Raw genomic sequence first — 23,569 nt, 5'->3', positions numbered from 1 at the left:
ATTTGGATTTCTTGAACATTTCCAAGTCTTAAAAAATCTGTCATTCAAAGAAATACACCAACTCATTTACAAATAAGCTTTTTGGTGCCGTCAAGCAGCAAGTGCTGTAGTTGTGTTATCACTGGGCAAGTTTCAATGCTGTGATAAATACATCGGACGGATGGTTCCTCCTTGCTTAAGGGCTTTTTTTCTGTTCACAACTGAGAAATTCAACCAATAAGTGCAAGTCCACATCTGATTTGGGAGCACTCTGAAGGTAAAAGTGTCACAAAGGGGAGACGAATAATCTTAAGTGGCCAATATTTGGTGTATTATTATTCAGGAATGTGTCTGAGAACATGTAATGCCATTGGGATTGATGGACAGAACCTGCCCGTATTTATGTTTGTCTTTTATGTTTAAATCTGTAAATACAGCGTGTGTCTGGTAGACACTGGTAAATGTAGAATATTTGTGAACAAAAGTTAAGCTGCCTAGCGTTGTGGTTGGCGTGTCCAGCCATGAAGGAAATGGATTTTGTACATTGTGTAAGGAATAAAATATAATGTGACATTGTATAGCTTTATTCCTGCTTCGTATAAGACTTCTAGAACTTTCTTTCTGTTTGATTAAAGATGCCTCAGACAGATGCCCCCAGTATTAAATGTTTTTATTTTCTAACTCCTGGCAACAATATTTGTTTTATTTCTTTTAACTGATGTTAAATGCTGATGAAATGTGCACTGACTCCAGGTTCCAACATTTGTAATTCTGATCATGATTGTAATTAAACATAACCAAATTTTCCAATTTAGGACATTTTTGGCTTGGTTTGAGTGATTTAAATGTGTCACCTTTCCCAAGCCTAGATGTCGTTGAGAGGTTTCTGCAGTCATTTTTAATGACCCTAGCCCAGTAAACCAGCAACTTGTAATATAACTTTTGTAAAGGTGCTTAACATATAATTAGCTAATTTTATACAGTCACCACTAAATAAAAAACTGTGTTTTTGTTTTGCTTTTCCTGCTTTATTTGTTCCAACCTACAACTTAGAACACAAAAAACTTACTAATTGACCACAGTGAGTTAGCAGGTATCTTATTTAGCATATTAACACACATAAGACTATGGAGTCCTGGAACTGTTTCAGTCATTGTCCCTCCAGTTTAAATTCTTATCAAACAAGCATTTAGATAGTGAAAGGAATTTCTTACATTAAAACATCTTCAAAGTGGAAAGCTCCCCAAAAAGATGTTTTAATCTATTTTCAAGGAACAAAAGCATAAACAACCCATCAAAATATTATTTTGTATATCAATGAACAATAACCAAGATCCATGAATGCTGTTTTCACACCAATCACTTTAAGTATAGTAAAAATAAAATGTAGGCCTACAGGAGTTTTGTCCAACATTTTGTAAACAATGCGTTACTAGTCAAGTTTAGCTTTAAATGAAAAGTGTTAATCCAAACTTTTCAGGTAGTGAAAAAGAAAGAAAACTATTGCAATAGGTATCTATTTATAGGTTCACAATATGCTTTTATTTTGAAGAGTGCAATCTGCGTCATCAATACGCGACATAAATATTTCATACTAGCTCGTCGAAGCCGGTAATATCTAAAGGTTACTCGTGTGAATTATTTGGCTATCGCGGTGTCATTGTGATTTATTTCATACTTTTTATTATCTCCTCAGAATTTATAAATGTAATATTTGTTTGAGCATGTCACTGCCGTTTAAACTGGACGAGAAGTCATGTGTCAGGCTAATGAGCTAGTCTGATTTGTTTACATTAAGACACCAGCAGACTACTTCCTGAACCTATTCTCTTTTAATGTCGTTCAAACGGGTTTGTTTTTGCTGCTACAAGAGTGCTTCAAGGTCAACACACAGGATGAGTGTAATCATATAAAATAACCAACAAATGTAAGTGAAATCCTGTTTAATCTTGACGACTTTCTAAAGTAAATAAAGCCTACTATTGTATTTCATTAATGAATCTAATCTTTAAAGTCAGTCACTTGAGGACGTTTATGTGATGAAGTAATAGCTCTCCTCTATTATCTCTCATTAATAGCTGTTTGTGTGTTTTATCTGCTCTACAGATATTTAATGACATGATGGCTGTAAAACAGGAGGAGAAATGAGAGACTTCAGGCCGTCAGAGCTTCTCGCTGACATTTGTCAAACAGACCAGCAGGATCCTTTTCCTCTGTTTCAGAATGGACACATCAGCCCCTGTTTTAACCAGCTCGTCCTCGGAGTTCTTCCTCATGCAGGGATGGCTGTTTTTAGTGCCTGCTACCTCAGCAGGCCAAGGTTGGTCACATTTTATTATCATGTCAGTCACAACATTTCTTCATCATTATTCTGTGATGCTCTCAATCAAAGAGACTGAAATCTTACAGCTGCAGCATTTTTACAAATAAGAAACAAAATCAGTCCTTAAAGATCTTTATAGGTTCAGAATTTAAAAGCAATGGCGAATAATTAATTAAGATATTCACCAGCCACTACATTAGATACATCACATTAAAGTCTAATGTGATTAAATGCAACAGCTCAGGTACTAAAATTCATAGTTCTACTAAAAGAAATCATTTTTCTTCACTCTTTCAGAGCAGTTTGTATTGTGTTTGTTTGTTTAAAAACAAAAGTAAAAAACAAACAAACACTGTCCGCTTGTTTTGGCTGATTTCACATCATACCTTATTTGAACATCTTCTCTAAATACGCTTTATTTGGCAGGAAAATAAACATTACTCCAACATATTAGCATCGTCTTCTTTATGATTGTGCAATTTTAAAGTCATTTGTGATTTGTAAAAAAAATATCCTGAAATCAGAAATTTCAACACAGCTGTGGTTTAATAATTTTTTCTGTATTTCAGATGTGACCTCATGCAGTCGTCTCGTCCCTGTGGTTGGACGCTCAGGCTGGTCACCGCCCTGTTGGCTACGTTGCTCTTCACTGCAGACGTCATCCTCGTAAGTCTCCTTCAACAGGCTGATATGTATCTGGACGTCCTGGCTGACAGTTGTGCCATCGTGGCCTGGCTGGTCCACTTCAGTGCCATCATAGTGCTCCAGAGGACTGCTTACAAGAGAACCAGAGGACCAACTCTGCTGCTGCTTTTGGTTCTTCTGTCCCTACCAAATCTGGTGTTCACTCTGATAATATATTGTGACAATCAGGAATATTTGGACCTCAAAGAACCTCTTAAATTTGCGCGTTTTGTGCTGGTCTCAGCCCGGACACTTCCCCTTCTGGTTTATCTTCTGGCCTTTGTGTTCCCCTGCATCAGTGACGCTGGATATACTTTATACATCAACACTGTGGATGGATCTCCGCTCATCACAGACAGCACTCAGCTGGATACTGGGGAGATGGTGGCTGAGGACGGTAGCAGCTGCTTCTCACGGCTCTTCTACCTCTGGCTGACTCCTCTGCTCAGACGAGGACAACGAGGGGAACTAGACAGACCGGACGATGTTTATCACCTCCCACGGAAACTGAGGACTAGTGTGGTTTGTCGATACTTCCATCAGTGCTGGGAAGCCTGCAGACGAGGGGAAACAGTCATTGATGGGCAGGATCAGTGGCCCCCGCCGGTCAGCAGGAACCTTCTAAGCGGCACCTGGAGTTCTCACTACCAGGAGGAACCTCTGGAGCTCGAGGGGAATGTAGGACTTTTTAGAGTGATGCACAAGGCATTTGGTTTGCGGTACTACATCCTCGGTGTTCTGAAAGTGGGGGTGAACATGCTGAGCTTTGCAGGACCCCTTCTCCTCAGCAGTCTAGTGGACTTCATGGGGGAGGAGGGAGCTCCAGTGAGCTGGGGTGTCTGGTGCGCTCTGGGACTCTTTGCTTCCACTCTTCTTGCAGCTGTCCTCAGAAACGTGTTCGTCTTCGAGGTGTCCAAGGTGGCGCTGTCAGCACGCACAGCTCTCGTGTCGGCAATCTATGCAAAAGCCCTTCGGGTCAGTGGCAGCAGCCTGGCCGGTTTCACTCTGGGCGAGGTGGTGAACTTAATGAGCACCGACACAGACCGCGTCGTTAACTTCTTCAACAGCTTCCATGAGTTGTGGAGCTTGCCCTTTAGGTTTAGCATCACACTCTACCTGCTGTACCTGCAGGTGGGTGTGGCTTTCCTCGGTGGGCTATGTGTGGCGCTGCTGCTGGTGCCTTTCAACAAGTTCCTTGCTTCTCGTATACTTAGCAACAACCAACATATGCTCAGGCAGAAAGACAGCCGTGTTAAGGTAAGAACAGCTACAATTCTATGGTAGTGATAGAATAAGAATTGTCGACATATCAGTCTTAATGAAGTTAATGTTGTAATAATAACAAAGAAATTCTTTTATTATTTAGATTGCAGTAATCCCAGGACTTCAGTCCACAAGTGACTGTGTACATGAGTAGAACAAAAGAAAGAAATAACAATTCAGAGAAGAGGTGAAGATATATCAGACAATCACAAGGCTAATTTAGATTTATCACAGATCATTTTTAATCGTTTGTTTAAATCAAACTTGATAGTGCATACAGTATATCTCATGACAAAAGTGTTACAATTAGATAAACTCTGATAAAATACCATACTGTCAGCAAGATGATGTTTCTTCCAAAATAAAACAAAATAAGCTGTCACACTCAATAAATATATTTTATACTAAATATAAACTTTCATAAAATAACACCTGACAGATGGGAAAAGTGTTGCCTGCAAAATGTGATGGACTTTTCTAATGTTCATGAAATGTAAAGATGATTCTGCACATATGTACTGTTATGATCCACTTTTAACTTTCATATTTGGTATGTCCACCTTTTGCAGCAATTACAGCAGCACATCTCTCTGGCATGGTGTCAAAATATCAGAATCCTTCTGCAACTCAAGCCAAAGGCTTTCCTTTGAATCTACAATTGATCTGTTCAGTTTATTTTCTAACTCGCCCAAAATGTACTCACTGGAGCTGAGGTCGGACTGGATTGTGTAACATTGATTATTAAAAAGTTGTAATACCTATAAAACGAATGAAATATCTACGAAGTCATCATTATGCTCTCTAAACCTTAGAATAAAGCCATCATGAGGAGTTTTAACTCATTTTCCTTACATGTAACAAGTTAATTCTATTTCACTTTGACATTTTTTCTTTCTTTCCACTTTCTCTCCAAGTTAATGACAGAAATCCTCTTTGGTATTCGCGTCATCAAGTTCTACAACTGGGAGCTTCATTTCACTCAGAAAGTTGCAGACTGTCGTGAGCGAGAGCTGTCCCACCTCAAAGCCCTCAAATACTTGGACGCCATGTGTGTCTACACCTGGGCCGCTCTGCCTGTGGTCATCTCTATACTCACCTTTGTCACATACGTCCTGCTGGGACACCAGCTGACTGCAGCGAAGGTAAGGACATGTACTTTGAAATGGATTTGATATTAAATCTGAATATTTTCTAACTATGCTGACACCAGTACTGAGCTGCACACAATATTTGAGATTTATATATATATATTAAATTGATTTTACATTATATTTGTCTTTTATGTGTTCTGTTAAATATCCAACATAAAGTCAGAAAATCTCCCCTCAGTCATGTCTTTACTCTATATTTATAAATATTTGGAGTTTTTCAATCCCTGTTTTTTTTTACACTGTTACAAAAAAATCACTATAGACTGTACTTTGCTGTAACGGTGCAAAAGGCAAAAAACAGCTATCCTGTTCTGTTGCATTCTGGGAGCTTTTATTGGCATACATGAGACGATTTTACCAAAAAATATAAGAATATAATAATAATGGTAATTAATAGTAATAATCAATAATTCAATAGGGAATTTGATAATTTTAGTAATGAATTATCCTCCTTTTCTTTTCTGTTCTATTTTTTTTCTGTTCTGTTTTTTAGTACAGACCTAAGTAACTTCCTTTAATCCTTACATTTGAGTAATGTTCATAAGCAGCATAGTAAAAGTCCTCTTGTTCCAAAGCAGGATGCTTGAGTTATTTGTTTTGACATGAAGGACAGGCATTATGTATAATAGATTTTCTTCATGGTCACGAGAATCAGGAGGTGCTGTGTTTTTCATCAGAGATAATCTGTTCTTTATAAAACCCTTTTTTTATTCAGTTATTAGTGTGAAGCCTTAACCTACAACTGAAGCCACGTTTTTCAAATGTATGACTTGTATTGTTATTACAATACAAGTTGTGTATTGTTTTTAAAAACTTGTAAGTTTTTTGATTTTCTATTGATTTTCCCGTAACTCAGGAACAAGCTCCTCAGCCTTCTTTGTCACCTGTTGTTATGCTTAGTTCAGACTCTTTATCCTTCTGTAGGTGTTCACCACGCTGGCTCTGGTGGGAATGTTGATCATCCCACTCAACTCTTTCCCCTGGGTGCTCAACGGCATCCTGGAGGCCAAAGTGTCTCTGGAGCGAATCCAGCGCTTCTTTAAACTGACCAACCAGGATCTGCAGGCGTACTACGCCCTGGGTATTCTGCTGCTTTCAACTTTGTGTGTTTTGTGTTAAATCAATGAGCCAAAGCAGGTCATATAGTTTATTCATACCATTTGTTGTTCTCTTGTAAGACTATTTTCATCAATCTTTATTTATATGGGGCCAATTCATAACAAATGTTATCTCAAGACACTTTACAGAAGAGCAGCTAAAAGACTGTACTCTTTGTTTTATTATCTATGAAGACCCAACATTAATCCTTCATGAGCACAGCACTTAGCAACATTCAGCAAAGTTAAAGTGGCATGAAAAAAATGCCTATTAGAGTAAAAAAAAACCTCGAGCAGAACCAAACTCACATTGAACAGCCGGCTCATCAGAAGAAGCTGTGTTGGGCTTGGAAAGAAAAATAGAGAAAGAGGGAGACAGATAGGAACAACAACAACAAGAAAGATGAATAGCTACAATGTCAGTAATAATGGTAAAAGTGTGTTTAGTGTTAGCAGTAGCAGTTCAGTATGACAATAGACTGATCAGTCAAATATTAACATAAGTAACTGTAATGATGGTGAAACAGGGAGGATTAATTATTAATTACGTTTTAAACAAGCCGAAGTTAGGAAGAAACATTTAATTTCTGCACAAAGTTTCAAAACTTTTTGGTGATTTCTGCTCATTTTCTTCACAGCAGCTATGTATATGTAAAACTATCAAACCATACAAAGTTCAACGGACTCAGAATGGCTGCATTCAAAGTAATATTGTAAAGTGTTATTTAGTAACAGTCCCTAAAAACAACATTTAAGGGAAGAAATTAGAAATGAAGAAGTGCACCTTATTTTAGTGCATAAAAGAGTGAAAGTCAATCTGACTGAGTTTCTAAATATGTGTCATGGTAATTGATAAACATATTTACATTGTACTCAACCTTACCTCTTTTACTCCAGTGACTCCTGAAGACAGCCAAACATCCATCCTTTTGAGTCAGGGGACATTTTCATGGCAGGGGCCCAACAGTTCAAACCAAAGCAACGAAGTAGAAAGTGAACGTGGAGCTGCTAAAGGGAGTCTGCTGCTGCATAGTCTCAATCTACACATCACACAGGTACAAGCCTTCTGTTAACACACACGTAGGATGAATATGGAAAGTACTCTTGTTGCATTCTTTTTACTGTAACATTGGTTCAGTGCATTGGTTTAACAAATGAAAATAATTACCTGTAAGCAAAACAAAGTAAGATCAAGTTGATACATGTAAGGAAAAAGGGAGCACTTCCTGAACTCATTGTAAGGTTTGCTTTTTAGATAGAGATGAATATAACATGTCTAAAATAGAATCAACTGCTTCTTTTAAAAGTATTTCACTGCATTAATCAAGACCTTCCTTTTTAGTTCTTTAACTTGTTTACAGCTGCTTTTTATCAAACTGATTTTACTAATTTCTCTTAGAATCTGGTTCAACTATATAACACTGTTACCTTTCTTCTATTTGTTCTTTTTCCCTGTCATGAATGCTTTTGATGTCTTGTATGAAGCTCTTTAAATGACATTGTTGCTGAAATGTTCTACAGAAAATAGACTTGCCTTCAAATAATTTCTTCCATATTTTTCTCACTTAGAAACATTTTTTTTTTTTTGCTCTGAGTGCTTGGCATGTTAGAGCAGAAACTTTTCTTTTGCTTCAGGGTTCTCTGGTTGTGGTGGTGGGCAAGGTAGGCTGTGGGAAGAGTTCATTACTGGCTGCCCTCACTGGAGAACTCAGCAGGTACAACCTCTGTGTCTTTGTTTCTATATTATTGTAGTTTTTATAGCTCTCTATTCAAATGATTTTTGATCTCAGTGTTAGTAGTAGTTGGACTTTTCTGCATTGAATTAAAGGTGTTTTATTGATGAGGCAAAAATGTATTCATTTCTAATGTTTTGGAGTAAACTAAAATAATTAAAGGTTTTGCAACAAAGTTTTAAGGCAAGATGAATCATCACAACAGTCTAATGTATTTTCTTCAGAAGGGCCCATATTGTGCTTTTTCTGGTCTAGATGCCCTTTAGTCTGTTCTCCAGGTGTATTGTGCATGTTTCAGCACATCTATGTGCAAAAATTCAAGTCTGTGGAAACCCTGCTTCTCCTACGTCCTCCTGTTAGCAGTAGCAATAGCCGCATGTAACGCTCGGTCCCTAGTGATGTGTTGAGACATCACAAACCCACGATGTCACTGATCCAAGCCCATTGGTTCGTTGTTGCAAGCACAAGCTCCCTTCACTGACTGTAGCATTCCCAATATAGTAAAAGGCGCGGGACGTATCCCGAGAACAAAGTCGAACGACTGACCAATTATGAGAGAGCAGATCGGCCGACCAATCAGATGAGACTAGGCATACCTGGGGAGCCTGCACGTTTTATTATTTTTGTTTGTTTGTTTTTAGTGGGGGAATTTGAGTGTTAGAAACACAGGCAGATGAGAGAGCCTGCATGGAGCAGCAGTAGGCCTACATGAAAACAGACAAACATAGCGATTATAACATAACATAATAAACATGAACGTAATTTAGTAGGCACATCAATTAGATATATGAACCCTAAAAAGGGCATAATATGGGACCTTTAAATAACATCAGGAGATACTGAAGTTTTATTTACAGATTCCTGCACTGTCTGCTTATTATTGCACTTCTGGTGAGATGCCAAACCTCATTTGGTTGCTCATATACCTGTATATGTGCAATGACAATAAAGTGGAATCTAGTCGCATCTCATACTGAAGTTTTATATTCTCCTTCCTGTCTGTGCAGGCTGAGTGGAGTGGTGTACGTCGCAGACAGAGAGGTGGGTTTTGGTCTAGCCTCTCAGGAGCCATGGATCCAGCATGCATCAGTACGGGACAACATCCTGTTTGGAAAAGTCTATAACCACGCCTTGTACCAGTCTGTGATTGAGGCCTGTGCTCTGTCAGACGACCTCAACGTAAGATTACTGCATCCTTATGGTTTATTTCTTTTCCTGTTTGGATGATTCTTAGTTACCCTGAGTATTACTGTGATTAAGGGTTTATTTTTCGTTTTGTTTCTTATCGAAAGCAACAATATGTACATTTTCCAACTTTAAATGGTCAATAGTTGACTTAAGAGCACAATAACTTTCTGCTGTAAAAATTGCGTCTCTTTCACATCAACAGCTGGTTACTGCACTTTGTAACTTTGGCACACAAGCCTTCAGTTCAAAAATACGCCAGTTAGCCAATCTCTGTACTGTTTGATAAAGTGGGTGGAAGATTACAGAGGAAACTAAGAAGAGAGTAAGAGAGACTGAGCGAGTAGGAATCCAAACATACAGCAACAATCGACAGCAGAGTGTACATCCCTGCAGATATATATCTTAACAGTTTGTGAGGTGAAGTTGGTCTGTATTGTTTTCTGTGACAGAAGATCTGTCACATTGTTGTCTCATCTTTAGCAGCTTTACGCAGACAGTCATCTAATCCAACTTCTGTCTCTAGGTTGGATATAACGTAAATAAATAAATCCATTTCACACCAAAAAGTTGTATCTTTCCTCGTCCATCTTCAAGCAAGCTTTATAATTTTTAAGTGGAACCGCACAAACCTATCTCAACAAGTATGATGAATTACCCTCTTCAATAAAGACATTTAGTCACAGCTCATAGACATGAACTATGAAAACCCATCTACTCATTTACATACAAACAGTTTACAAACAACGGGATGAAGACAATAGTGATTTGGGCAAAATCTGTTACACATTACTGTAGATTTTTTAATGGACATAGCTGTTTCGCTTCTCACTAGTCTTTTTTGGCTTCACACCATCTGCTTGTTAACACATGTACAGTAGCACTATTTGTGTCTTACAACAGTGCAGTTGCACTCTGAGACCTTTGGTTGGCGCTAAAGCACAACAAACCAAATTTCTACATATTGTTGATTTAAGTGGAGTTTCTTGAAGATTTGAATAACGGTCTATCAGTTTGTCTTTGCAGCCACTTTGTATGCTTATTAACATTTTTTATACATCCCTGTTTTATTATGTGTCTTCAGGTTTTGCCAAATGGTGATAAGACAAAAGTGGGGGAGAACGGAGTTACATTGAGCGGAGGACAGAAGGCTCGTCTGGCCCTCGCCAGAGCAGTTTATATGGTCAGTCCTCTGCACAAACCTTCCATCTGCACTGAACACAGAGAGACACCACTGAGATTTCACTGAATAATTAAGTATCGTGCTGCAGGAAACAAGGATAAAACATTTCAGAATCTGATACTTAAATGTATTCCTGGTGTCAAAAACTGTAACTTTCATACAACTGCAATGAAGCATCTCAGAAGTGGTCAAGATATTATTTGAACTTTAAAATAAATGAAGTTAGAAGGTTGAGTTGATGGTTTGGGAGGCCTGTTTGGCACATAAAATGCTATTTGCCTGATGCAAACATTATCTATAGGTTTACTTGTAGGACACTAACACAATTTTCTTTTGCCAATTGGGTCCCCCTACTTTCTCCGTGTGCCAGGAGAAAGACATACAAACTCTGTTGTTTAAAAAAACTCTATGTTTACACATCTGCTTGATCCTATTTCCTGGGATGCTGACTATAAGTTGACCATTAGTATAGCTGCTCAATCCTCCAGAATCAGAATCAGTTTTTTTGGCCACAAGGAATTTAACTTTGGTAAACTGTGCTCTCTCTATACAATATAAACATGAAATATTAACAATTAATTAAAAATATAAACGAGTAATTAAAATATTATTTAATTTATTTACCTGGATTCTTCACCTCAGGACAAAGACATCTACCTCCTCGACGACCCCTTGGCGGCAGTCGATTCCGACGTGGCCGAACACCTAATGAAGAAATGCATCATGGAGCTCCTCAGGAGAAAGACCAGAATCCTTTGCACACACCGCATTGAGTTTGTGGACAAAGCAGACATGGTGGTCCTCATGGAGAATGGAACAATAATCAAAACAGGTAGAAACAAAAAGGAAAACCTAAGCTGGATGGTAATGAAATTAACAGACATGCTCATTGTCATGAGTACAGTTAAATTTCTCTTGTTTTAGTTTATGTATTTTGAACTGTATAAAATTGCTTAACTGTTTGGAGTTATCAGCAAAATTAGGATTTGTTTGTGCTTTCACATGTGTCTTTTAGTGTAGTCAACAGAATACTTTTGTGTTCACTTTAATCCTAAAGTCTTTCCTTCATCTTGTAATAATTCTCAGACTTAAACAGCAATGCTTCTTTTGAAAGGTAATTCTGAGACACAGGTCTAAATATTTTAAAGACCTACAAAGTCAGTAAGTCATCAGCCTTCAGAAGTTCTGATACATTGGCCAGATGTCTGTTAAGGCCGACAGCAGGAGTTGTTTGTACTCTTTAGGTTTTTATGCATTTATACTTAAATCAGTCACTAACTCCGGTTTCTTTAGTTAGTTAGTTACTTTATTGTCCCCGTGGGGACATTCATTTTCACGACTGTACAGGCAGGGAGACACCATAGCACACACTCACACATATAACACACATTTCTGGCAAAGTACAGATATGTTATTTCCATGATGATCACATATTGTTCAGAGTGTTGATGGCTGTGGGGATTAGACTGTTTTTAAATCGTACTCTGTTGTATCTGAGGGACCTGTATCGTTGACCAGAGGGTAACAGGGAGAAGCAATGGTGCAGTGGGTGGATGTGGTCCTGTGCAATGTGTGCAATGGCCTTAGTGTTTAACTTTGGGAGTGGGGAGACCAATGATTTTAGCTGCTATGGAGGTTATTTTAGTGAACATGTTGAACATGGGAGAACAGTATAGGAGGATTGGCTGGATGATACTTTCATGCAACATTAACAGAAGGTGTGGGGAAACCTGAAGTCCTTTAAGTTTACGGATAACTGAGAGTCTTTAGTTGCATCTTTTGTGAATGTCCATTGTGTGTGGGTCGAAGCTAAGTTTATTGTCAAGTGTGATTCCCAGGTATTTGAAATGCTCAACTATGTCAATTGTGGTATTGTCAATGATGGTGGGATGAGGTGTTGCAATACCGAAAGTCATTTCTTGGGTTTTCTTGAGAAATTATGAATAATTCTTTCAGCCTTTCGATACAATCAACCAGAAACCTTTTAAAGCTTTTTTCCCCCCAGTTGAATAAAAAAATGGACGCGATGTGGAGTGGAATTTTAAAGTAGAAAAATGTTGCATGATGAAAAAATGTCACAAACCTCCTTAAACCATCCTCAGAAGAGTTGACAATACACAATGTGTACCAAAGGACCTCAATGAGCTTTAGAGCTAACTCTTACACACAAAAGTTCATGTTGAAGAGAGAAGGAAAGGCAGACAGCTCAGATTAACATATCATTAAAGCCAAAAAATACAATGTGTAAAAATGTGCAAATAAGCATTAGCCAGCAGCAATACCATAAAAAAACACGGGTAAATTAATCGTTGTGTATATAATCTTATATTTACAACCATACAGTGCCTGGAAGACTTTAAAACTAGATGGCCCAACATTTCACTGAACAAAACTCAAACTATGGTGGTTCTTTTTAACATGCTGAAAGCAGTATTGAGAGGAAGTTGGACCAGCTGCAGACAGTAAAGACTGATGTGTCTTCTCATCCTAATTGACAGAGGAAAAGAAGCTACAACGGCTGAACATAACAACAGAACAAGCTGAACACAGTAACAGTCTGTAAATTCTGATTCAAATGAATTTACAATTGTCAAGTTTGGAGACGTTTGTTAGTGGTTGAGTGAGTTAGGGAAACTCTATTCAAAAGCAAATGTTTTTGTTGAACCAAGATCATTTCTTTATTCACACACACTTTTCTTCAAATCAACAGGCACACCTGCTGAAATCCTTCCTTTGGTAGAGGCAGTGCCAAAAAAACGGAAGAATGACCACAACATGAAAGAGAAAGGTATGTTCACTTGAAGTGACTACTGCTTTATGAGGAATGATGCTCTTAAACCACGATAGATTTGGCTGATTAATTAATCTGAAACAATGAGATTGTTCCAGGATTAACCCCTAAAGTACACCATAAATCAAAGTACCTGGAAGCTTTGTTTTGATGTATTTCTGTTTTTGTCTGTAAAGCACTGTGAATTGCCTTGTGTCTGAACAGCACTATATAAATAAACTTGCCTTGGAACACACTGAACCATAAAGACCAAAAAGTTTTTTTAAATTACAGTATATCAAAGGCAGTTTAATGCTTAAATGGTATCAAAGGCAGAAACTGGTTAAACATTAGGCCAGTTAATTAGGTAGTTAAAAATGCCAATGTATACGTTACCTGCAAATTATTAAATGTGATCAAAGATAGTTAAGATAAGCATAGAGAGGCTATTCAGACCTTTCACAAACCAGTATCAGTGACGTGTTTACAGTTTTTATTGTGGGGAAGCCAAATTCAAAAGTTAATTTATTTACAATATATGTAGTTATAGTTTTCATTTGTATGCATGTGCATTAAATGTATTGTAATGTATAATTTATTATGATTTAGGGTTGTGTCATATTGCAGCGTCTATCACAGTAATATTCCTCAATCAATTCAAAACCTGAACCTTAAAGTACAGAAAATGCATCTTATCATGCTAATTTGCCAAACTTAGGTTTTTAAAAGAACAGTCTTACAGAGCTGCTTTGACAGCTTTTAGAGGCTTATTGCCAAAAGAATTACTAGGGACCTTTTTATCTAGGCTGTTATTGCTGTAGAATTTTACATGTGTTTACAGTCTTTCTTCTTTTTAACTAGAGGGTGTGGAGCAGGATGAAGAGGGGCCGGGTTCCTCCCCTGAGCTTTGTCTCGATGATGAGCCTGACCTATCGGGGGCAGAGCAGAAGCAGGTGGGTGGGCTGGCGTGGAGAGTTTACAGGACCTACTGGGCTGCTGTGGGTGGAGTGCTGGCTTCTTCCATCCTGATGTGTCTGCTCTTCATGCAAGGTTTGGATCCACCACATGAAGATGTTATATTGTTCTGTATCCCTTACTTAGCCAGAAAGGAGCAATTGAAAACAAAATGAAAATGTTAAAGTTTAAGGACATATAAAATCATAAAAAATATAGAATATACAAAAATGTAAAAAACAACAGCACAGACACAAAGTACAAAGAAATCAAAGTCTATGAAGAGTATGAGACTTGTTTAAAAATGATCTGAAATGTTGTATTTAAATATTTCTGAAAATGTCCAGAGCAGTTAAAGATGTTAAGGATGCCTTGCACCTTATTCTCATCGAGTGAAGAGTGGAAAGAAATGCTTCCAGTTCATTCAAACTCTTCAGGCTTTTTTTTTTCACTCTGCAGCTGAAATGTTGCGATGTACATTTTTCTTCTCAGGTTAAAACATGTCATTTGTTGTGAACGTTCATCTATGTCCACAACATGTTTGTTGCAGATAACTTGAGTTATTTTGAGGGGACAGTAAATATACACTGATATACAAGCTGTCGCTCTACTTTACAATGTTTCAAAGTGTCATTTCTACAGAGTTGTCCCATGAAAAGATATTCTATATGTGCAGAACTGTGAGGGGTGGAGTCACTTTTGTGAGATACAGTGTATCTTCAATGTTAACACAAAAACTTTCATTTAGACATTATTCCCTGTTGTAAAACAGGCTCTTCGTTTCCCTCAAATGTTTCTGAGTTCTTGAGAAAAGTTGTAAAACTGCAATAAATAAAAGGCTCTATTTTAGGGAATGTTGCACTTCATTAAAAGTATCCTGTTCAGGTTTGCTTTAAAGTGCTTCAGTCATACATTTTGTAAAAGCATTTTTACAGTGTTTTACTATTGAATTATTTAAACTTAACGCGCTGCTGTTTGTATGTTTTGTTATATATTTCAGCCTCTAAGAACGTCTCTGACTGGTGGTTGTCCCACTGGATATCAGAGCTGACAAACAACGGTTCTGCTACAATAAATGGTTCTTTATCAGGCGCCTTCAGCTCACCTTACCTGCTGCTCTTCTCTCCTGGAGGGTTAATGTGAGTCATCCAATTGTTCTGCTTTTTGACTTTCACGAAAAGAAAAACAGTTTTGTTTTATTTTTTTATTTGAAAGAAATCACTGACAAAACAAGTATGTCAAAGCACATTTGATGACTGAACCAATATTTGATTCTGAAGGTGTGTTCTTACACCTTAAGATTTAACTTCAAAATAATAAAATGGGATTTCAAGCACAGTTATCACAATGACAATTTCTCAGCTTACAACAGATACAAGTAGTATCATGACATTTTGACATTGAGACATTCCCCTGATGCATCAAACAGCCCCAGGACTTACACAGCCTCTGCACATTGGGCAACTGCTCTACCAACTGAGCTAAACCTGTACCTCAAAGTGTGTCTCTGTTTCGTCATTATACAAATATTTACCTCTGCACACCTAGGTCCTCGCCATCCTTCTTTGTTCAAACGTTCCCTCCAAGCAACCTCAGCTCTGATGTCAAGTTTTACCTGGTTGTGTATGGCTCCATTGCTGGGGCTAACACCGTCTTCACTGCACTCCGAGCTTTTCTCTTTGCATATGGAGCGATCCGGGCAGCCAAAACCATCCACAACAGACTGCTGGACCGAGTCCTTAAGGTGCGTCAAATTAGCTCCAAGTAAATATCCAGCTGTCTGAATTAAATGTTTGGCAACTGACTGACTTTGACCCAAACATCATGCATCACTCAGAAAATATATGCTTTTGTGTCCTAATTATTACTCGGTGATCCCCATGCTAATGGAGGGTATAAAAGATCGGGCCATGTTTGTTGTTTGAGATAAGATAGAACTTTATTCTTTAGGTTTGATTTCTGTTCATTTATTTACTGTATTTAGTTTTTGTCATTTTCACTTGTTGTGAGGTTACAATCAAAGTAAACATATCTATTGCAGGGAAGATGGTGATATAAAAACACCATCTTCCATACCATATATATATATATATATATATATATATATATATATATAAAAATCATTAATTATAGTTCTTAGTTTAAAGCAGCAACAGACCCTTGGACTGAAACATAAGCTAAAAGACTCTTCAAAGCTTTGTAAAGCTCAGGGGAAGGGACAAGTGATATGACAGATATTTTACATTCAGTAATATTCAAGCATATTTCTCAGCTTTACACACAAAGGTTAATTGATTGAAAAATCAACGGCAATCTTAACCTCTTGTTTCCAACCCCGCCTCTAGGCCACAGTGACTTTCTTCGACACCACCCCGATGGGCCGCATTCTCAACCGTTTCTCCTCAGACCTGTACAGCGTGGATGATAGCCTGCCTTTTATCCTAAACATCCTCCTGGCCAACGTCTTCGGCCTGCTCGGCATGCTGGTGGTGATAAGTTATGGCCTCCCCTGGGTCCTGGTTCCCCTGCTGCCCCTTGCTCTGCTCTACTACAGTACCCAGCACTATTATAGACACACCTCCCGCGAGCTGAAGCGTCTGTGCAGCCTCACTCTGTCGCCTGTCTACTCACACTTCTCTGAGACGCTGACGGGCCTGGGGACCATCAGAGCAAGTGGCAGCTCTGCCAGGTGAGAAATTGACATTTTAGGTGGATACTCGATAATGATAATATGCCAATGATATACAGATATAATCTGTGTAATCTGTACAGTGCTGCTTGTGAAATGTTGATTTGTAGTATTTGCAAAACAAGCAGCAGGAGTAAAAAGTGAATAATACAGAAGCTCATGTCATGTCAATTATTTTCTGGTTTGCTTTTTTTTTACTGATAATTTGAAGTGAAATAATTGCACTTTAGAAAACAACTTTTTATTATATACTTCTTAAAGTGTGTTAACCCTCTCACACGTGCTGTTTCACTTTAAAATATCTCACATAGAAGAAGCTGTGAATGCCCAAACAATTCCATGTTACTTTACTATTGTCTCCTGTAGCACAGTCTCAGTGGCTCTTTAAACTGTTTGGTTTTTCCAGGTTTGAGGAGGAGAACGCCAGGCGTCTGGAGCAGAACCAACGCTGCCTCTTCCTCAGCAATGCCGCTATGCAGTGGCTGGACATCCGCCTGCAGCTGATTGGTGTTGCTGTGGTGACATGCCTCGGTGTCATTGCTGTCGTTCAGCACCAGTATAACACCGTGGATCCAGGTGAGCATACAGCTGAGTTTAGTAACTGTACGTATAACAGATGGTCAGTTTCTCAGAGGCTGTGTGTGTGTGTGTGTGTGTCTCCGTCAGGTCTGGTGGGTCTCTCCCTGTCCTACGCTCTGTCCATCACATCGCTGCTGTCTGGCCTCATATTTAGCTTCACACAAACTGAGATGCAGCTGGTGAGTGTGGAGAGGACTGAGGAGTACTCCACTGAACTTCCCAACGAGCCACAGCAGCAGAACACACAGGTCAGACTGGCTGTTAAACTGCCACAAATATACTGAACATTGATTTGTTGTGTAGCAACAATTAGAGAAAGGGTGTTTTGGTGTTTTGTTTTGTTAATGATTATTTCTTTTTTTTTTTGTTCTTCCATTGAACAACTGTTGAACAACTATGCTTCCTTTTGGATTCTTTTTCACCAAATTGACAAAAAAAAATTAAGTTCAGGTTAAAATTGAGATTTAAAGCTTACATAAAAATGTAAACAAAAAAATAAATCTTGTATTGCTTAAAAAGCAAAACATTTTCAGGGGCAACCTTTCAGGTATATTTTTTGTGTCAACTTTGTCACTGCTCTTTTCTCACTTCACCCTCTCTCTGTTTTAAACATCAGCTGCCCCCTTCTTGGCCAGAGCAGGGCTGGTTGGAGTTCAGGGATGTCGTTCTAACTTACAGAGAAGGTTTTCCTAATGCTCTGGACCGGGTGAGTCTGGTGGTGAGGCCTGGAGAGAAAGTGGGCATCATGGGACGGACAGGCTCTGGAAAGTCTACCCTGTTCCTTGCACTGTTCAGGATGATGGAGCTGAACCAGGGTCAGATTCTTCTGGACGGGCTGGACATCAGGACTGTGGGACTCGCTCAGCTCAGGTAGGTCTGAGGTGGTAGGAGCTGCCTGGGGTCTGCAGTGAAAAACGTTTGCTTATGAAGTATTGCTTTGGGCGTCATTTTACTGGATTCAGTCAGAAGATTTCACTTTGGGGTTTTTTTAAAATAGCATTCAACGCTGGTATTTTTATTAAAAATTGGCCCAACTTTTCATAGAATAATCCACATAAGGACCGAGAAGTGAGGAAAAAACAAACAAAACAAAAAAACAGGAAATATGCTAGTTTGCTTTTGATAGAGGGCAGTAGTTCCTGATAAGATGGCAAAAGAGAAGAGTTTTCCTGCATCTGGCACAAACATGGTAAACAAAGAGTTAGACTTTAGATGTACCTTGGAGCCCAGCACTTGATGATCTGAGGAATCTGATTGGACTGTACCCATTAAGTAGGTCAAAGAGATATTAAGGAGCCATACCAAGTTTTTTAATTTAATTTTCACAATTAAGTTTTTTTAATTTATTTTTTTACTTTAAAAAAGATGTGCAGGTTCATAAGGAAACAGAGTAATAAAAAATGATTAAACATTACAACATAACACTTGAAACATGATCTTAATTTTATATTAATGCTTATTCAGACTTTGAAGATTTTGTGCCGTGTTTTAAAAGCATTCAGTTAACAAACTCAAGTTTAAGTTGTATTTGTTGCATTGGCGCCCTCTGCAGGTCCAGGTTGGCCATTATTCCTCAGGACCCTTTCCTATTTAGCGGGACCATCAGGGAGAATCTGGACCCGTGTGGGAGACACCCAGACCAGCAGCTGATGGAGGTCCTGGACCAGTGCCACCTAAGCTTGGTGGTCCAGAAGACAGGTGGGAAACTGTGACAGAGAGGGGATTAAAACACAAGTGTAATGAGGAAGTTCAAAATGAGATGACCCAGTGAAATATGAGCAGAGTGATGCTCAGTAAGCTGAGGTGTGTCTGTTTTGGGTTTAACCACCGAACTTGCTGTTCTCATTTCACTCCACCCTTCTTCATTCCTCTGTAGTCACATCATTAGTGACTGCCTTGGAGGCAATTACATATTTTATCTTTTCACTTTGTGCATTTCCATCGTTACTGCGGTTAGTAGTCGCCCCTTTCCCAGCATGACTTATGTGAGAGGAATGTTACAAACCGAACAGGTCACAGGATGCTTTGATGATTATGGTACATAACATGCAGAGACATATCTTATCTTTTATCTTTTCTTCTGCTTTCACTGGTTTTATTTTCTACTAACACTCACCCTCCAATCCATCAGGAATTGATTAGAATTTGTTATTCAAAGATCATTATTTGTCTATTTGGTAATTATGACGAGATTCAACACAAATATCTACTAGGTGATAGAAGAAAAGACAAGTAAAACACGAGGGTTGTTATGACAGATGTTTAAACTTCCACAGGGTTTTTGACATCAACAGACAAACTCTATAGCTCTTCATTATTTAACCTTCTCGGTGTCTCCTCACATGGGGGTCCTGCATACGTCCCTGTGACTAGTGATGTTTGGGTGCTTACTATGCATTTATAGTGACTGCATCAATCTTCTGTGCTGCTCGGTCGAAGATGTTTGTAAAGCTTTTATGTGTTCATCAATATTTGAAGCCTCCTCTCGTTGTCATGTTTACACCTTTGATTGCAGAATCAGTTATTTATTCACGCATGCAGTCATATACCAGAACTTTGTTTTTGTTCACCTGCATTAACATCCTTAACTGCAGCTTGAGTTGGTCAAGTCATACAAGATAACCTCTCTCTCTCTCTGTGTGTGTGTGTGTGTGTGTGTGTGTGTGTGTGTGTGTGTGTGTGTGTGTGTGTGTGTGTGTGTGTGTGTGTGTGTGTGTGTGTGTGTGTGTGTGTGTGTGTGTGTGTGTGTGTGTGTGTGTGTGTGTGTGTGTGTGTGTGTGTGTGTGTGTGTGTGTGTGTGTGTGTGTGTGTGTGTGTGTGTGTGTGTGTGTGTGTGTGTGTGTGTGTGTGTGTGTGTGTGTGTCTCAGGTGGTCTGGATGCTGAGGTTGGAGATAGAGGGAAATCCTTCTCTGTGGGGCAGAGACAGCTGCTGTGTTTGGCTAGAGCTCTGCTGACTCAGGCTAAGGTGAGACATCTAGCCTGTAGCATTAAACTTTTACTCGATCCACTTCAAAGTTCAAAGGCTGCTCTTTAATTCATTTTCTGTCAAACAAAAATGTGTTTTTTCTTTTTTCTAAAATCAGAAGTTGTATTTTTATTTTATCCTTAATTTGATCTTTAATATCAAGACTTAATACCAACAAAGTATCCAGGGGAGACGGTTTTGGTGGTATGGTACAAAAAAGAACATATTATGGAAACATTAGGAATAAAAACTTTGTGGGGGCATTTTCTCAGGCATATCTTCTTCCCCATACAGTGTTTTGTATTGCTTTAAACCTGTGTGTTGTGCACCAGACAATGATTACTGGGTGTTAAGATTGAGGGTAGTTTTACCACAATATAATTAGGTAATTTATCAGCCACATTTAATGCCCAGGACAAATACCTTCTACATGACCAAGAAGTGGTTAGACAAGAAACAGTAAAAAGGGAATGGATAGAAATTCTACATTCTGTAGTTTATATTGGTCCAAATGTTTAAACTAAATTATATGATGAAGACAACAATACAGAAGGAAAGTAATTGGTGTATTATTACCTTTTCTAAATTCCCCACTTAGTGTATTTTCTTGTTTTCTGTGATTTAGCCAAGATGTTTATATTGGCTGGTATGTACATGTAAAGGCCACACATAAGATCATTTTTGAGTTCTCCATGAAGAGGGGATGAACTGAGACTGACATGAACCTGAGCTAATCTGATGTGATGCCAGGATTTTATCCCCAGCCTCTCCTCATACAGTGGACTATTGAGATAGTAAGCCTTCACTGACAGTTACATACATACACTGCTCACATAGGCTGCATTGTGCCACCCGTCAAATATTTGACTTTTTGTTATATAATCAGAATTGACCAAGAAATCTTCCTTGTTTATAAACACATTTCAAACTCCAAAACAAAGTCACTTATATCAAAATGTGTTTTTTTATCCTGGTCATGCAGGTTCTGTGTATTGATGAAGCCACAGCCAGTGTGGATCAGAAGACAGACAAACTGCTGCAACAGACAATAAGAGAGACATTTAAGGACATGACTGTCCTGACTATTGCACACAGGTAAAGGTTTCTCATGTAAATGCTGCACAAAAAAAAGTACAAATTTAACGTTATATTTCCTCATTCTTGTTGAATCACATGAGGGGGAAGTCAAAGTGTTTATTAAGAATCTTGAAATTAAAATAATGATTGTTATTACCCATCTGTGTTTGTGCCACTAGGATCAACACTATCATGGACTGTGATAGGGTGCTGGTGATGCATGCTGGGAAGGTGATGGAGTTCGACACGCCGGCTGCTCTCTGCCAAACTCACCACTCGATCTTCCAGGAGCTGGTTGGTCAGAGAGGAGAGAGCAGATGACTCCAATGATTTCTGCTGCATTTTTACAAAAAAAAACAAAAAAACAAAAAACTTGTCTACTAATAAGGTGGAGAGGCTGTGAATGCTGTTCTCCGGAGTATTTTCTTCATAAGAAGAATATTGAGCTGAGAAATTTTCAATGTAATTTTCTACATTTATAATTTTTTTAAGTGATCTTTTTAATATTAAAACAGCATTATTTAACGTTATACATGATTTCTTAGCATTCTTTGCCATCTTGATTGCATTTTAGGGATTTTTTTTTTTTTTTTTTTTTGTTTAAACCTAAAGACATACAGTTATACAATGATACACTTAACCGGTCTCTTAGCATGTAACCTATTTATTGTTTTTACTGAGTCACTTTTCTTAAGGGGTACAGTAGTTACACTTGTGTTTGTACGTTTTGGAAATAAAATTGAAAAAAAAAAATATATATATATATATAGTTTGCTGCTATTTTCTAAATATATTTTCTCAGTCTTATTCAATATATTTCATATTAATCACTGCATACTGTATGATTAATTATTCCTCAGAGAAGCGGTTTTGGTCCCTTGTTTTTTTTTTTTTTGCTACGTGAACATTTATGGGGTGATAATGTTGATTATTACGGCTGTATGCTGATGATTAACAAAAACATACCCTGTCTACTTGTCTGTTGGAGGTAAAACATAAATAAATCAGATCTAGTTCAATACTATCAAGTTTTTATCAGGGATTCATGTTGGTTTTTTTCATTATTTTGAATCAGAATTACCATAGCAGTGAATATATTTTTTCGGGAAGTTGATTGTTCTTTTTGTTTCATCGTCATACTTTTTATTGGAAATGACTGATGTGCTGTAGTATTCTTTTCAGCCAAAATACACAATGTGTGTCTGCTTAGATAAACACTATCTATTGTATATTTAGTTATAGAGATATCTTAGGTAGTGTGAGGCAAGGACGCAGGGGGTTAGGGCTTAGTTCATTTAAACCATTGTGGAACAAAGCAGGTCCAAAAGAAAAAAAGGAAACTGTTAGTGGAACAGGTACATCAACAAGAGGGAGTTTTAAGGCATATTGGCTCTGGCTCAGATGAAGCAGAGACGATGAAAAATTAGGAAAGTGTAGTAAGATCATTTTATTTTATTTTTAAGCATTTTACCATAAGAACCTCTTTGAGATTAAGAATCACATTTACAACAGTGTCCTTGCCAAGAGGGGCAGCAACAAAAGTTACAAAGCAATTACAAACACAGTTTAACATGTCTCGAGTCACAGGGCAGAAAGTCATTAGTCAAAGCATCTACAACATGAAGTATCTTCCTCCAACACCTTCAATCTACTTTTGAAAAGATTTTAAATAACCAGCTCGCCCAGACACGTATCATCCCGCAGGAGATTCTAGGCTGCCGGAGCAGCTGACCTGAAACTCCTTTTCCCCATTTTCCCCATAATTTGAGACTTAACATGTTTTGTGGTTGCTGGGGCTGTTGTATAGGAAACCTGTTGATGAAGCATATTAAAGGGAAACGTGATAAGCAGATTTAGCAGCAGAAGCTAAACGGCAAGGATGGAAAGTTAACTTTTGTCCAGTAGAGGTGGGATATAGGATTTTATAGCATAATCA

General features: G+C 38.2%; 1 protein-coding gene across 3 annotated transcripts; it reads left to right on the top strand.

Moving 5' to 3' along the window:
* The first annotated feature begins 1,551 nt into the window (after positions 1-1,551).
* Positions 1,552-22,382, top strand: abcc10 (ATP-binding cassette, sub-family C (CFTR/MRP), member 10). Of its 3 annotated transcripts, XM_079337679.1 has the most exons (23): positions 1,552-1,906; positions 2,086-2,299; positions 2,872-2,968; positions 4,118-4,243; positions 5,164-5,391; positions 6,325-6,481; positions 7,395-7,552; positions 8,133-8,212; positions 9,238-9,409; positions 10,500-10,598; positions 11,241-11,430; positions 13,309-13,386; positions 14,230-14,418; positions 15,323-15,461; positions 15,871-16,066; positions 16,668-17,011; positions 17,418-17,587; positions 17,678-17,838; positions 18,207-18,460; positions 19,143-19,288; positions 20,459-20,556; positions 21,539-21,651; positions 21,813-22,382. In XM_079337679.1, exons 2-23 carry the CDS (start codon positions 2,124-2,126, stop codon positions 21,952-21,954), a joined length of 3,513 nt encoding a protein of 1,170 aa, XP_079193805.1. In that variant the 5' UTR covers positions 1,552-1,906; positions 2,086-2,123; the 3' UTR covers positions 21,955-22,382. The 3 variants fall into 3 exon arrangements, 2 of the variants coding, with proteins under 2 accessions (XP_079193805.1, XP_079193804.1); XM_079337678.1 differs by having other exon boundaries at positions 2,872-4,243; XR_013778630.1 differs by lacking the exons at positions 21,539-21,651; positions 21,813-22,382 and having other exon boundaries at positions 2,872-4,243; positions 18,207-18,296; positions 18,386-18,460; positions 20,459-20,537.
* The last annotated feature ends 1,187 nt before the right edge of the window (positions 22,383-23,569 follow it).

Source organism: Symphodus melops (genome assembly GCF_947650265.1).
Source record: "Symphodus melops genome assembly, chromosome: 2".
In the NCBI taxonomy this organism is placed as follows: domain Eukaryota; kingdom Metazoa; phylum Chordata; class Actinopteri; order Labriformes; family Labridae; genus Symphodus; species Symphodus melops.
This window is presented reverse-complemented; position numbering and strand designations above follow the sequence as displayed.